This window comes from Salvelinus alpinus, chromosome 6 (genome assembly GCF_045679555.1).
Source record: "Salvelinus alpinus chromosome 6, SLU_Salpinus.1, whole genome shotgun sequence".
Lineage (NCBI taxonomy): Eukaryota > Metazoa > Chordata > Actinopteri > Salmoniformes > Salmonidae > Salvelinus > Salvelinus alpinus.
In genome coordinates, this window is record NC_092091.1 from 11,955,508 (window position 1) to 11,969,440 (window position 13,933).

The 13,933-nt window shown below is 43.6% G+C and overlaps 1 protein-coding gene across 1 annotated transcript; it reads left to right on the plus strand.

The window, feature by feature from the left end:
- Nucleotides 1–5,188: 5,188 nt before the first annotated feature.
- Nucleotides 5,189–13,537, plus strand: LOC139577518 (tripartite motif-containing protein 16-like). Its single transcript, XM_071404562.1, has 6 exons — nt 5,189–5,837; nt 7,718–7,813; nt 11,382–11,615; nt 11,945–12,104; nt 12,230–12,289; nt 12,521–13,537. The coding sequence occupies exons 1-6, from the start codon at nt 5,256–5,258 to the stop codon at nt 13,030–13,032; spliced, it is 1,644 nt and encodes a 547-aa protein (XP_071260663.1). The 5' UTR covers nt 5,189–5,255; the 3' UTR covers nt 13,033–13,537.
- The last annotated feature ends 396 nt before the right edge of the window (nt 13,538–13,933 follow it).

Sequence of the window (13,933 nt, forward strand, 5' to 3'; positions counted from 1 at the left end):
AGACTAATAGACAGTACATAATACACTCCCACATCATATCCATGTACACTAATAGACAGTACATAATACACTCCCACATCATATCCATGTAGACTAATAGACAGTACATAATACACTCCCACATCATATCCATGTAGACTAATAGACAGTACATAATACACTCCCACATCATATCCATGTACACTAATAGACAGTACATAATACACTCCCACATCATATCCATGTAGACTAATAGACAGTACATAATACACTCCCACATCATATCCATGTAGACTAATAGACAGTACATAATACACTCCCACATCATATCCATGTACACTAATAGACAGTACATAATACACTCCCACATCATATCCATGTAGACTAATAGACAGTACATAATACACTCCCACATCATATCCATGTACACTAATAGACAGTACATAATACACTCCCACATCATATCCATGTACACTAATAGACAGTACATAATACACTCCCACATCATGTCCATGTAGACTAATAGACAGTACATAATACACTCCCACATCATATCCATGTAGACTAATAGACAGTACATAACACACTCCCACATCATATCCATGTAGACTAATAGACAGTACATAACACACTCCCACATCATATCCATGTAGACTAATAGACAGTACATAACACACTCCCACATCATATCCATGTAGACTAATAGACAGTACATAACACACTCCCACATCATATCCATGTAGACTAATAGACAGTACATAACACACTCCCACATCATATCCATGTAGACTAAGAGACAGTACATAACACACTCCCACATTATATCCATGTAGACTAATAGACAGTACATAATACACTCCCACATCATATCCATGTAGACTAATACACAGTACATAATACACTCCCACATCATATCCATGTAGACTAATAGACAGTACATAATACACTCCCACATCATATCCATGTAGACTAATAGACAGTACATAATACACTCCCACATCATATCCATGTACACTAATAGACAGTACATAACACACTCCCACATCATATCCATGTAGACTAATAGACAGTACATAACACACTCCCACATTATATCCATGTAGACTAATAGACAGTACATAATACACTCCCACATCATATCCATGTAGACTAATAGACAGTACATAATACACTCCCACATCATATCCATGTACACTAATAGACAGTACATAATACACTCCCACATCATATCCATGTAGACTAATATACAGTACATAATACACTCCCACATCATATCCATGTAGACTAATAGACAGTACATAATACACTCCCACATCATATCCATGTAGACTAAAATACAGTACATAATACACTCCCACATCATATCCATGTAGACTAATAGACAGTACATAATACACTCCCACATCATATCCATGTAGACTAATAGACAGTACATAATACACTCCCACATCATATCCATGTAGACTAATAGACAGTACATAATACACTCCCACATCATATCCATGTAGACTAATAGACAGTACATAACACACTCCCACATCATATCCATGTAGACTAATAGACAGTACATAATACACTCCCACATCATATCCATGTAGACTAATAGACAGTACATAATACACTCCCACATCATATCCATGTAGACTAATAGACAGTACATAACACACTCCCACATCATATCCATGTAGACTAATAGACAGTACATAATACACTCCCACATCATATCCATGTAGACTAATAGACAGTACATAATACACTCCCACATCATATCCATGTAGACTAATAGACAGTACATAATACACTCCCACATCATATCCATGTAGACTAATAGACAGTACATAACACACTCCCACATTATATTTCAGTAGGAAGAAACACAAAGGTTTAAGTCTCTGATCATCTAAAGTGACTGTCTAAAACTGACTGTCAATGAACACAATCCACAGTACAGACATCAATAAACCAAGAGGAACTCCAGCTACAGGGGACAAAGGTCGTGTAGAGGTCACTGTTTCTATGGAGACTGTTGTGGAGGAGCGTTCCATGGTGTGGTAGAATCACAGGCAGGTCTTGTACTGCTGGAGCTTCTCCCACTGTCACCTGTCTCAATGCTGTCACCTGTCTCAATACTGCCACCTGTCTCAATACTGTCACCTGTCTCAGTACTGTCACCTGTCTCAATGCTGTCACCTGTCTCAAAACAGTCACCTGTCTCAATACTGCCACCTGTCTCAATACAGTCACCTGTCTCAATACTGCCACCTGTCTCAGTACTGCCACCTGTCTCAATACTGCCACCTGTCTCAATACAGTCACCTGTCTCAATACTGCCACCTGTCTCAATACAGTCACCTGTCTCAATACTGCCACCTGTCTCAGTACTGCCACCTGTCTCAATACTGTCACCTGTCTCAATACAGTCACCTGTCTCAATGCTGTCAACTGTCTCAATACTGTCACCTGTCTCATCTACACAGACTATATTGACACTTTGTTCAGGTCACCTCAAGAGTTTTGTATCAATAAAAATCTTGAAGTCCAGGATTGAAAGAACTCTAATGTCTTCCTGTCCTCCTCATGTCTTCCTGTCCTCCTCATGTATTCCTGTCCTCCTCATGTCTTCTGTCCTCCTCATGTTCTTTGCCTCATCTGTAATGACTATACTGATACACGAGAGGTGCTAATACTGTACCTGTCAGATATCCAGCAGAACACCAGAGTGTTTATGGTCATCAACATGGCTAAGAAGAAGAAACGCTACAGATTCCCTTCATGCAGTGTGTTTAGGTACCAGTTACCTGTAGTTGGACAGGAGAACAGATTCCCTTCATGCAGTGTGTTTGGGTACCAGTTACCTGTAGTTGGACAGGAGGACAGATTCCCTTCATGCAGTGTGTTTAGGTACCAGTTACCTGTAGTTGGACAGGAGAACAGATTCCCTTCATGCAGTGTGTTTGGGTACCAGTTACCTGTAGTTGGACAGGAGAACAGATTCCCTTCATGCAGTATGTTTAGGTACCAGTTACCTGTAGTTGGACAGGATAACAGATTCCCTTCATGCAGTGTGTTTGGGTACAAGTTACCTGTAGTTGGTCAGGAGAACAGTGCTATAAGTGGCCATAGGACTGAATCACCATAATGCAGACAGACCCCCATCAACCATTCCAACATGAATGTATGTTCCTCTTCAGTTTCTATGGTTACGATGATGCATCTGTTAGTGAAGCATTTACCTCCAGAGAGTAGGTAGACCAGCTGGATGATGAGGGCTCCCAGGAAACAGCCCCCTCCGTAGGACAGGGTGAGGAAGTGCAGGGAGATGCTTCTGATATGACTGGGTGTCAGGTGGAAGGAGATCACAGAGCCTGGAACAGAGAGGAGAGGAAGGCTGGGAACAGAATGAATCATTCATTTGGTTCAAACGTCTCTTGTCTGTCTCTAATAAACCAGTAGGGGTCATCCTAACCGTAGCTTCCAGAGTTCAGAATACTATCCACCATGTTGGCAGTTGGTTCCAACACTCCACATTCTAACTACATATGGCGTCCATTGACATTCTAAATACATATGGTGTCCATTTACATTCTAACTACATATGGTAGTATGCTCTAACGCTAGTTGGCACTGGCTCCCAAAATGACCTCTAACTTCCTTCATACTGGATGCAGAGACATAAAACGGGTATCCATGAGTTCATCTGACTCTGGGTCAGTAGATAAAGGGCTTCATCTGACTCTGGGTCAGTAGTTTAAGGGCTTCATCTGACTCTGGGTCAGTAGATAAAGGGCTTCATCTGACTCTGGGTCAGTAGATAAAGGGCCTCATCTGACTCTGGGTCAGTAGTTTAAGGGCTTCATCTGACTCTGGGTCAGTAGATAAAGGGCCTCATCTGACTCTGGGTCAGTAGTTTAAGGGCTTCATCTGACTCTGGGTCAGTAGATAAAGGGCCTCATCTGACTCTGGGTCAGTAGTTTAAGGGCTTCATCTGACTCTGGGTCAGTAGATAAAGGGCTTCATCTGACTCTGGGTCAGTAGTTTAAGGGCTTCATCTGACTCTGGGTCAGTAGTTTAAGAGCTTCATCTGACTCTGGGTCAGTAGTTTAAGGGCTTCATCTGACTCTGGGTCAGTAGTTTAAGGGCTTCATCTGACTCTGGGTCAGTAGTTTAAGAGCTTCATCTGACTCTGGGTCAGTAGATAAAGGGCTTCATCTGACTCTGGGTCAGTAGTTTAAGGGCTTGATCTGACTCTGGGTCAGTAGATAAAGGGCCTCATCTGACTCTGGGTCAGTAGATAAAGGGCTTCATCTGACTCTGGGTCAGTAGATAAAGGGCTTCATTGCCTAAATCCTAAGTATCCCTTCAACCTTTAAACTGAGTTGTTAAGTGATTGCCCAGTGATTACGCTCTGAGGAGAGATACGTATTTTATTATGCCTTTTGAAAGTGTTTTGTGAAACATTTATTTTTGAGAAAACTCCAGGACATTTTCCTATTTAAACCGGTCCTTTACCTCCAGTGTCCTGGTCAGGCCCTGAAAACACCCTCCAGACAGAGTATTCTACTACATGGGATGGACAGAAATTATTGCATTTATTAATTTTACATTTACATTTTAGTCATTTAGCAGACACTCTTATCCAGAGTGACTTTCAATTAGTGCATTAGTATATCTTAAGACAGCTAGGTGAGACAACAATATATTACAATCGTATCAAGTACATTTTCCCTCAACAAAGTATTTATCAATATTTTTACATATACATTTATATTTAGTTAATTTAGCAGATGCTCTTATCACACCATAGTACTATCAGACTTCTGATATCATTGTTGTCATTTAGCAGACAGTCTTATCACACCATAGTACTATCAGACTTCTGATATCATTGCAGGGTGAAAGGGGGCCACAAAATGTGAACACTATAAAAAATGGAATAGAAAACTATTTAGTATTTTGAAAATAAAAAATACAAAATGCAATGGACTGTAGTTCAGCCCAGTGTAATTCAAATGACAAAATACTCAGAAGTAATTAAAATACATATTTCAAATACGTGTAACAGAAATAATAACCATCTCTGTCTACTAACCAACACTCTGTCATACTTCCTTATCAAAGAAACCACACCCCCTCTACATACAGAGAACCCCGTCAAGTAGGAAGCCACTCCCCGTCCTCTGGTGTAGAGTTCAATGAAACAGAAAGTCATCTTTGACACTGAACAGAAAGTCATCTATGACACTGCCATTGCTTAACCTACGGGAGAGAGCACCAAAATGGCAGAGAATCAGGAACTGTTCTGTTGCTCCATCTGTCTGGATCTACTGAAGGATCCGGTGACTACTGCCTGTGGACACAGTTACTGTATGGGCTGTATTAAAGAATGCTGGGATCAGGATGATCTGAAAGGTTTCTACAGCTGTCCACAGTGCAGACAGACCTTTACCCCAAGGCCTGTTCTGAACAGGAGCACTGTGCTGGCTGAGGTGGTGGAGAAACTGAAGAAGACAGGACTCCAGGCTGCTCCCCCTCCTGCTCTGTGCTATGCTGGACCTGGAGATGTGGCGTGTGATTTCTGCACTGGGACCAGAAAGCAGAAAGCCCTCATGTCCTGTCTGGCGTGTCTGGCCTCTTACTGTGAGACTCACCTCCAACCTCACTATGAATATCCTGCTTTCAAGAAGCACAAGCTGGTCAAAGCCACCGCACAACTACAGGAGAAGATCTGCTCTCATCATGACAAACTGCTGGAGGTTTACTGTCGTACCGATCAGCAGTGTATCTGTCTGCTGTGTACAATGGATGAACATAAAGGCCATGATACAGTGTCAGCTGCAGCAGAGAGGACTGGGAAACAGGTAAGACCAGAACAACTTGATGGTGACTGTCTGATAAACAAAGAATTAAAGATACAGTAGGAACTAAGACTGATTGAATATGAGATCATTCAAATTAAATTGATCCACAGCAGAACAAATATGAACACAAACCTTGAGTATATATTTTTTTATTTATCCTTTATTTAGGCAATTCAGTTAAGAACAAATTATTTCATACAATTAATTGTTTTACCTTTCAATAACTAAGCAAGTTGGTTAAAAACACATTCTTATTTACAATCACGGCCTACCAGGGAACAGCGGGTTAACTGCCTTGTTCAGGGAAAGAACAACAGATTTTTACCATGTCAGCTCAGAGATTCAATCCAGCAACCTTTCGGTTACTGTCCCAACGCTCTAACCACTAGGCTACCTGCCACCTCTACACTCTAACCACTAGGCTACCTGCCACCTCTACACTCTAACCACTAGGCTACCTGCCACCTCTACACTCTAACCACTAGGCTACCTGCCACCTCTACACTCTAACCACTAGTCTACCTGCCACCTCTACACTCTAACCACTAGTCTACCTGCCACCTCTACACTCTAACCACTAGACTACCTGCCACCCCTACAGTATAACCACTAGTCTACCTGCCACCTCTACACTCTAACCACTAGACTACCTGCCACCCCTACAGTATAACCACTAGTCTACCTGCCACCTCTACACTCTAACCACTAGACTACCTGCCACCTCTACACTCTAACCACTAGACTACCTGCCACCCCTACAGTATAACCACTAGTCTACCTGCCACCTCTACACTCTAACCACTAGACTACCTGCCACCTCTACACTCTAACCACTAGACTACCTGCCACCCCTACAGTATAACCACTAGTCTACCTGCCACCCCTACAGTATAACCACTAGGCTACCTGCCACCTCTACACTCTAACCACTAGTCTACCTGCCACCTCTACACTCTAACCACTAGACTACCTGCCACCCCTACAGTATAACCACTAGTCTACCTGCCACCTCTACACTCTAACCACTAGGCTACCTGCCACCTCTACACTCTAACCACTAGACTACCTGTCACCCCTGCAGTATAACCACTAGTCTACCTGCCACCTCTACAGTATAACCACTAGGCTACCTGCCACCTCTACACTCTAACCACTAGGCTACCTGCCACCTCTACACTCTAACTGCCACCTCTACACTCTAACCACTGGACTACCTGCCACCTCTACAGTCTAACCACTAGGCTACCTGCCAATACGATGACGGCCTACTACCGGCCTAACCCTAACTCGGACAACGCTGGGCCAATTGTGCGTCACCCTATGGAACGCCCAATCACGGCCGGTTGTGATACAGCCTGGAATCAAACCAGGGTCTGAAGTGACGCTTCTAGCACTGAGATGCAGTGCCATAGATCACTGCGCCACTCGGGAGATATGATGATAACCCAGATTCTCAAAAATGATCACCATTTTATAAAGTCCAACACCATTATCACTTGTTATCAAACACCCAATCAGCTCCCTGATTTGTGTTCTGTTAAAACTATAATCAATCAAATCAAATGTCATGTTATTGGTCACACACATATTTAGCAGATATTATTGGTGGTGTAGTGAAATGCTTGTGTTCCTCCAGTAATATCTAACAATTCACAGCAATAAACACAAATCTAAAGTAAAAGAATGAATATTTAACATTTAGATTGAGCAATGTCAGAGTGGTGCTGACTAAAATCTAGTAGGATCACATACCATTATAATATAATGTCACACAGTCACTTCCTCAACATTTGAATCCATTTCTTCTAGTCACATGACTATACTATTGATCTGCTGGACAAATAAAACTTGATAGCTCATTGAAGAGTGATTCTCCACAGAGGCAGCTGGGGATGAGTCAGCAGAAGGTCCAGCAGAGATTCCAGGAGAGAGAGAAGGAGCTGAAGGAGCTCCAACAGGCTGTGGAGTCTTTCAAGGTGAGTATTGTTGACCAGAGGAGACACCATTTCACTTCTCCCCTCCAGAGAGAGAGAGAGAGAGAGAGAGAGAGAGGGGGACCCCTCTCCAATCCCACTGTTGGGAACAGGCTGTCTGGACCCCTTTCAGAGAATAGACTGCTTAATGTAACCAACAGGATATGAACCCAGGTCTACCGCAGGAGAAACCAACATCTTGACCGTTACACCAAGAGGACATTCCCTATTGGACCGAGGGCTGAGTTTGATGTCGCAGGCGTGGCTACCTCATCACATAACCATGAGTAACCATGACTGACTCATGTCCCCTATACATTAACATGGAGCTCTCTCTCAATTCAATTCACAGGGCTTTATTGGCATGGGAAACATATGTTTACATTGCCAAAGCAAGTGAAGTAGACCATAAACAAAAGTGAAATAAACAATTAGAAAGAACAGTAAACATTACACTCACAAAAGTTTCAAAGGAATAGAGACATTTCAAATGTTATAATTCAATAGCAAACAGAGTGAACCGTGCACCAGACTGAGTTCTGGAGGTGAAATGGAAATGAATGAGGGAGAGTTAAGTGAGGTAGAAGGTGTGGTGAAGAGCTCAGAACCAGAGCCTGGCATCAATGGACATGATAAAGAAGAATCTGGTGCAGTAGGAGTTACATTTTTGGAGAAAGTGGATCCATACCTTTTGGCAGATCCATTAGTGGTTTCAGGGTGGGTGGGAAAGGAGTTGGGTGCAGTTGAATCAGTGAAGGTAACCTAGGTAACCTGTAGTGGACTTGTGATATTTGTTTGTGTTTCTTCTGACCAGAGGGAGTGGGAGCTCCGTGTCACGCAACTTGGGTCAAGATCTGTTTCTCGCTTTGCTCTTAGGAACAGGGCACCATTGAAAGGAGTATTTCTGGGTGATTTCTGGGGTAGTGTTAAGTGTGGAGGTGGAGCAATTGAAGTTGAAGATTCCAGGTGTTTGTAATACCCGCGGTTTGGTACGACGCAGACCCGGTGGTGAGCGTGGAGAAACAGAGGAGTCACTGTCAGTCCTTTTGAGTTCTGAGTCTTTACCCGACAAAGTCATGTTAGGATATATCAGTTATCCTGTTAGAGTCTTTGTGTTGAATCCACTGAGCTGTTTCAGGTGCAACGTTTATGGTCAAGTTGCAGCAGTTTGTAGGAGGGAGATTCCAAGATGTGGGAAGTGTGCAGGAGGTCATGGGATAGAGGATTGTGTCGTTTTGGTGGATAAAGTTGTGTGTGTCAACTGTAGGGGTGTCCATGTTGCTGGGGATCAGAAGTGTCTGGTGAGAAAGAGGCAGGTTGAGGTGGATAGAGTCAGAGTAGTGCAGAAGGTGTCGTATGCTGAGGCAGTGAAGAAAGTAGAGGAGGATGGGTCAAGGGTGAGGGATCCTGAGAGGATCCCTGTGAGTAGTAGATCTGTGCAGCACAGAGGGATAGGCCAACGAGTGATATATGCTTCAGTAAGGTTAGCTTCTTAGCGTTCATAGCAATGGTTATCAACTGTACCGCAGAAATGGAACCTAAATCACAGAAAATAGATGTTGTGGTGGCAGCTGCAGAGAAGTATTTGGTCATACGAGATTTGACTTCAGAAGAGTTCCAGGGTGTGTTGAGTGGTGGTGTACCGTCCTCCCAGGTCGTTGGCATGGTGCAGGAGCAGATAGGGTCAAAGTAGTGGAATGGGGTAGTGGGTTTTTAATGAGTGTAGGGTTAGTTGCAAGGGTTTTATTTAGTATTGTCATAATTTCCCCTTTTCCCACGTTGTATCACAAAGTATCATGGATGTATGTTATAGTCCAGTTGGGGGCGGTAATGCAACATATTAGATGTCAACCGCCGTTAAACTCCAAAGAAGAAGAAACCTTATATTATGTCTATGTACAGTGTTGTAACATGTCTTTGTCTCTCTCATTCCATCACTTTCGTGGTAGTTGGTTGTGTGGGTCTCTGGATATGAATGGGGTGCTGACAGACAATCGTTGATGGATATTTATAGAGCTCTGATCAGGATGACAATTGATTACGGGTGTATAGTTTATGGAACAGCATCAAAGAATCCAGTATATAGCTTTAAGGATATGTATTGGTGCATATAAATCAACATCTGTATGTGTCTTACTAGTGGAGGCAGGTGAGATGCCTTTGGATATACGGTGTAATAAATTGTCATTCGCTTATTGGGTTGAAAGGCTGTGAGGTTGAGCATCCCACTGCTACTGTTCTAGATGACTGTTGGGAATATACTAGTAGACAAGGCAGTGGTTTTGGTTGAACAGTTGGAAAGCTTGCTGATGAGAGTGGTTTGAGGGAGTTGGAGGTTGGCCCTTCTATGGTGAGAGGGGATGTTCCTCCATGGTTACTCCCAGATCCTGTTGTTGATCTAACCTTGGTAGAGAAAAGGAAAGATTGGTCAGAAGTCAGTGATGAAGGGAAACTGGTTGACAGTTGAACTGTTGGTTATAATAGTTGTCCTCCAGTGGGTGGAGGACGTACAACCTGTTAGAATCATAGTATGCTCAGATTCTCTGTCTGTATTGAATAGTTTATCATCTGGTAAATCTAATAGGAGTGACCTACTATTGGAGGTATTAATGTTATTATGGAGAATTGAGAGAATGGGTGTAGTAGTGAGATTCTGCTGGGTCCCAGCACATTCAGGTGTGGAAGGGAATGAAATTGTAGACCAGTTAGCTAAAAGAGCTTTGAAACAAGATATAATTGATATAAAATATATAATTACCTTGTCAGCTCAGAGATTCAATCCAGCAACCTTTTGGTTACTCGGCCAACGCACTAACCACTAGTCTACCTGCCGCCCTTTCACAGATGCCTAGTTTACGTTTACATGTAAGTCATTTAGCATAGGCAGGTTGCCGTAGTAACGGAGACTCCAGGGGGAAAAGGCTTGGTGGGCTCATCCCAGGAAATATGACCTGTTACTGGGGAAGAGGCACTGATCAGGGAGGAAGTGCAGGGGAGCAGACTGGGGGGGAGGAGGAGGACGGTACTGTGCCAATGGAGGAGGAAGGGGGATGAGTCTGCGGAGGTAGATGCCTTGTTTTCAGACAGCTCATTGGATCCAGAGCTGACAGCCAGTCAGGCAGAGGGCCCAGTATGTATCTGGGCTCGGAGGTGTGGTTTAGGAAGAATTGGGAAGGAGTGTCACAAGCGGTGGTGTCGAGGCTGACAAAGTGGAGGTGGCTCCTCTCCCAAGTGTCACACAGAGGGAGGGTGCTGATCATCAACAACTTGGCAGAATCCTCCCTATGGCAGAAACTGGCCATTCTCAACCCCCCCCCGGTGGTCTTCTTGTGGACCTGCAGAGCAATTTAGTTAATTATTATCTGGTCGGGGCGTCACCGGCTGAGGGTGTCGGTGATGTACCTGCTTGTCCAGGAGGGGGGACAAGGCCTGGTGGACCTGGAGAGCAGGTTGGCAGTGTTCTGAATCAAAGTGGTGCAGAGGCTACTGTACATACTGTCTTTCTCTCTCTCTCTTTCTCTGTCTCTCTCTCTCTCTCTCTCTCTCTCTCTGTCTCTCTCTCTCTCTACAGCGCTCTGCACAGTCAGCAGTGGAGGACAGTGATCAGATCTTTACTAAGCTGATCCGCTCCATTGAGAGAAGGCGCTCTGAGGTGAAGGAGCTGATCAGAGCCCAAGAGAAGGCTCAAGTGAGTCAAGCTGAAGGACTCCTGGAGCAACTGAAGGAGGAGATAGCTGAGCTGAGGAAGAGAAGCACTGAGCTGGAGCAGCTCTCACACATAGAGGATCACATCCATTTCCTCCAGGTAACTAAACTGCCTTGTTACATGTGATATGAAATTAACTTCATGTGAAACTATTCATCTACATCATTATGTTGTCCCACGCCTCTGTCCGTCCCTCCCCCCTCTGACCGTCCCTCTCTCCCCCCGTCCCTCCCTCCCCCTCTCTATCCGTCCCTCTCTCCCCCTCTCTGTCCATCCCTCTCTCTCTCCCTCTCTCTGTCCGTCCCTCTCTCCCTCTCTCTGTCCGTCCCTCTCTCCCTCTCTCTGTCCGTCCCTCTCTCTGTCCCTCTCGCTCTCTGTCCCTCTCTCTCGCTCTCTGTCCCCCTCACTCTCTCTCTCTCTCTCTCCAGAGTTATCAGTCTGTCTCCAGTATCAGTGTATCTTCAGACTTACCCAGCATCGTTGTCCGTCCTCTTCAGTACTTTGGAGATGTGAGTAAGACTGTGTCTGAACTGAGAGAGAAACTAGAAGACGTCCTTAAAGGAGAATGGACCAAGATCTCCACTACAGGTGTGTTGAAAATAATAAGAACATAAACTTTAGACCATTGAAAGTTCCCTACTAGTAATATACATGTGGAATATGGTATGATGATAACATTCCCTCTCTCTGTCAATGTGTTTGTGTGTCTTTAGTGAATATAGTGGATGTTGTACTGCCTCCAGAGCCCAAGACCAGAGAACAGTTGTTACAATGTGAGTCTCTTTATTGTGAAGTAACTAACAGTCTCTTTTTACTGACACTCCTAACAATCCCTCTCAAAATATATAGCAATAGTAGATCTAATCAAAGACTGGGTATCTATCTGACTCCTCATATTTCTCTGATTTGATCTCTGCTGTGCTCTAATCAAAGACAGGGTAGATACAGTATCTGACTTAACTTATTGTTATAACTCCCCTCATTGGTCTCTGCTCTTCTCCCAGATTCCTGTCAGCTCACACTGGACCCAAACACAGCACACACAGACCTCTCTCTGTCTGAAGGGAACAGAAAGGTGACCTATACAGGCCAAGTCCAACCATATCCTGACCATCCAGACAGATTCACCAACCAGTACCAGGTTCTGTGTAGAGAGGGTCTGTCTGGACGCTGTTACTGGGAGGTGGAGTGGAGTAGTTATGTTATTACAGCAGTCTCATATAAAGACATCAGCAGAACAGAGACAGATAATATATTTGGATACAATGACAAGTCCTGGAGTTTACAATACTATAGAGGTGGTTATTGGTTCAGACACAATAATGTTTTGACTAAAGTATCAGGCCCTCAGTCCTCCAGAGTAGGAGTGTACCTGGATCACAAGGCAGGTACTCTGTCCTTCTACAGTGTCTCTGACACAATGACCCTCCTCCACAGAGTCCAGACCACATTCACTCAGCCCCTCTATCCTGGGTTTCATCTCTGTGGTACTGCTGAGCTGGTTAAACTGAAGTAGGGTCCACATAGATACTAGTCATGCTGGTGTAGTCTATAGCTGAGCTGGTTAAACTGTAGTAGGGTCCACATAGATACTAGTCATGCTGGTGTAGTCTATAGCTGAGCTGGTTAAACTGTAGTAGGGTCCACATAGATACTAGTCATGCTGGTGTAGTCTATAGCTGAGCTGGTTAAACTGTAGTAGGGTCCACATAGATACTAGTCATGCTGGTGTAGTCTATAGCTGAGCTGGTTAAACTGTAGTAGGGTCCACATAGATACTAGTCATGCTGGTGTAGTCTATAGCTGAGCTGGTTAAACTGTAGTAGGGTCCACATAGATACTAGTCATGCTGGTGTAGTCTATAGCTGAGCTGGTTAAACTGTAGTAGGGTTCACATAGATACTAGTCATGCTGGTGGTGATGGTCCCCAGATGTGATGATTCATTCTGCTCTGTTTTATGTTCAATGATTTGACTGATTTGATCTTCAGAAGATGTTATGAATAAAAATTCAATACATTCTAATTGTTTTAATCTTGTACATTTCCATGAATCATGATGTATGGTGTTGATGTATATTGGTTGTCATTCAGAACTCAATTAGTACTCTGTCTCTATGTAATTCTCCTCATTGGCATTGAACAGGTAGTATCACTAACTAACTAACTTAACTGTATGGGATGAACACAGATTAATCCTAGTCCTAGACTAAAAAGCATGTTCAATGTAGATGTCCGGGAAACCGGCCCTAAATTTGTAATCTTTCATCCTCCCATACTGCTCAGTCAAGCAACATTAAACCTGTCCAGCAGGTGGTGCTATTGACCAAACAATAAAACCATCAGATATCTTGACTTGCCACTCAGTATATCAGTAATGTTCAGAATAGTACTTTAATAAGGGATGACAGTTACTTCA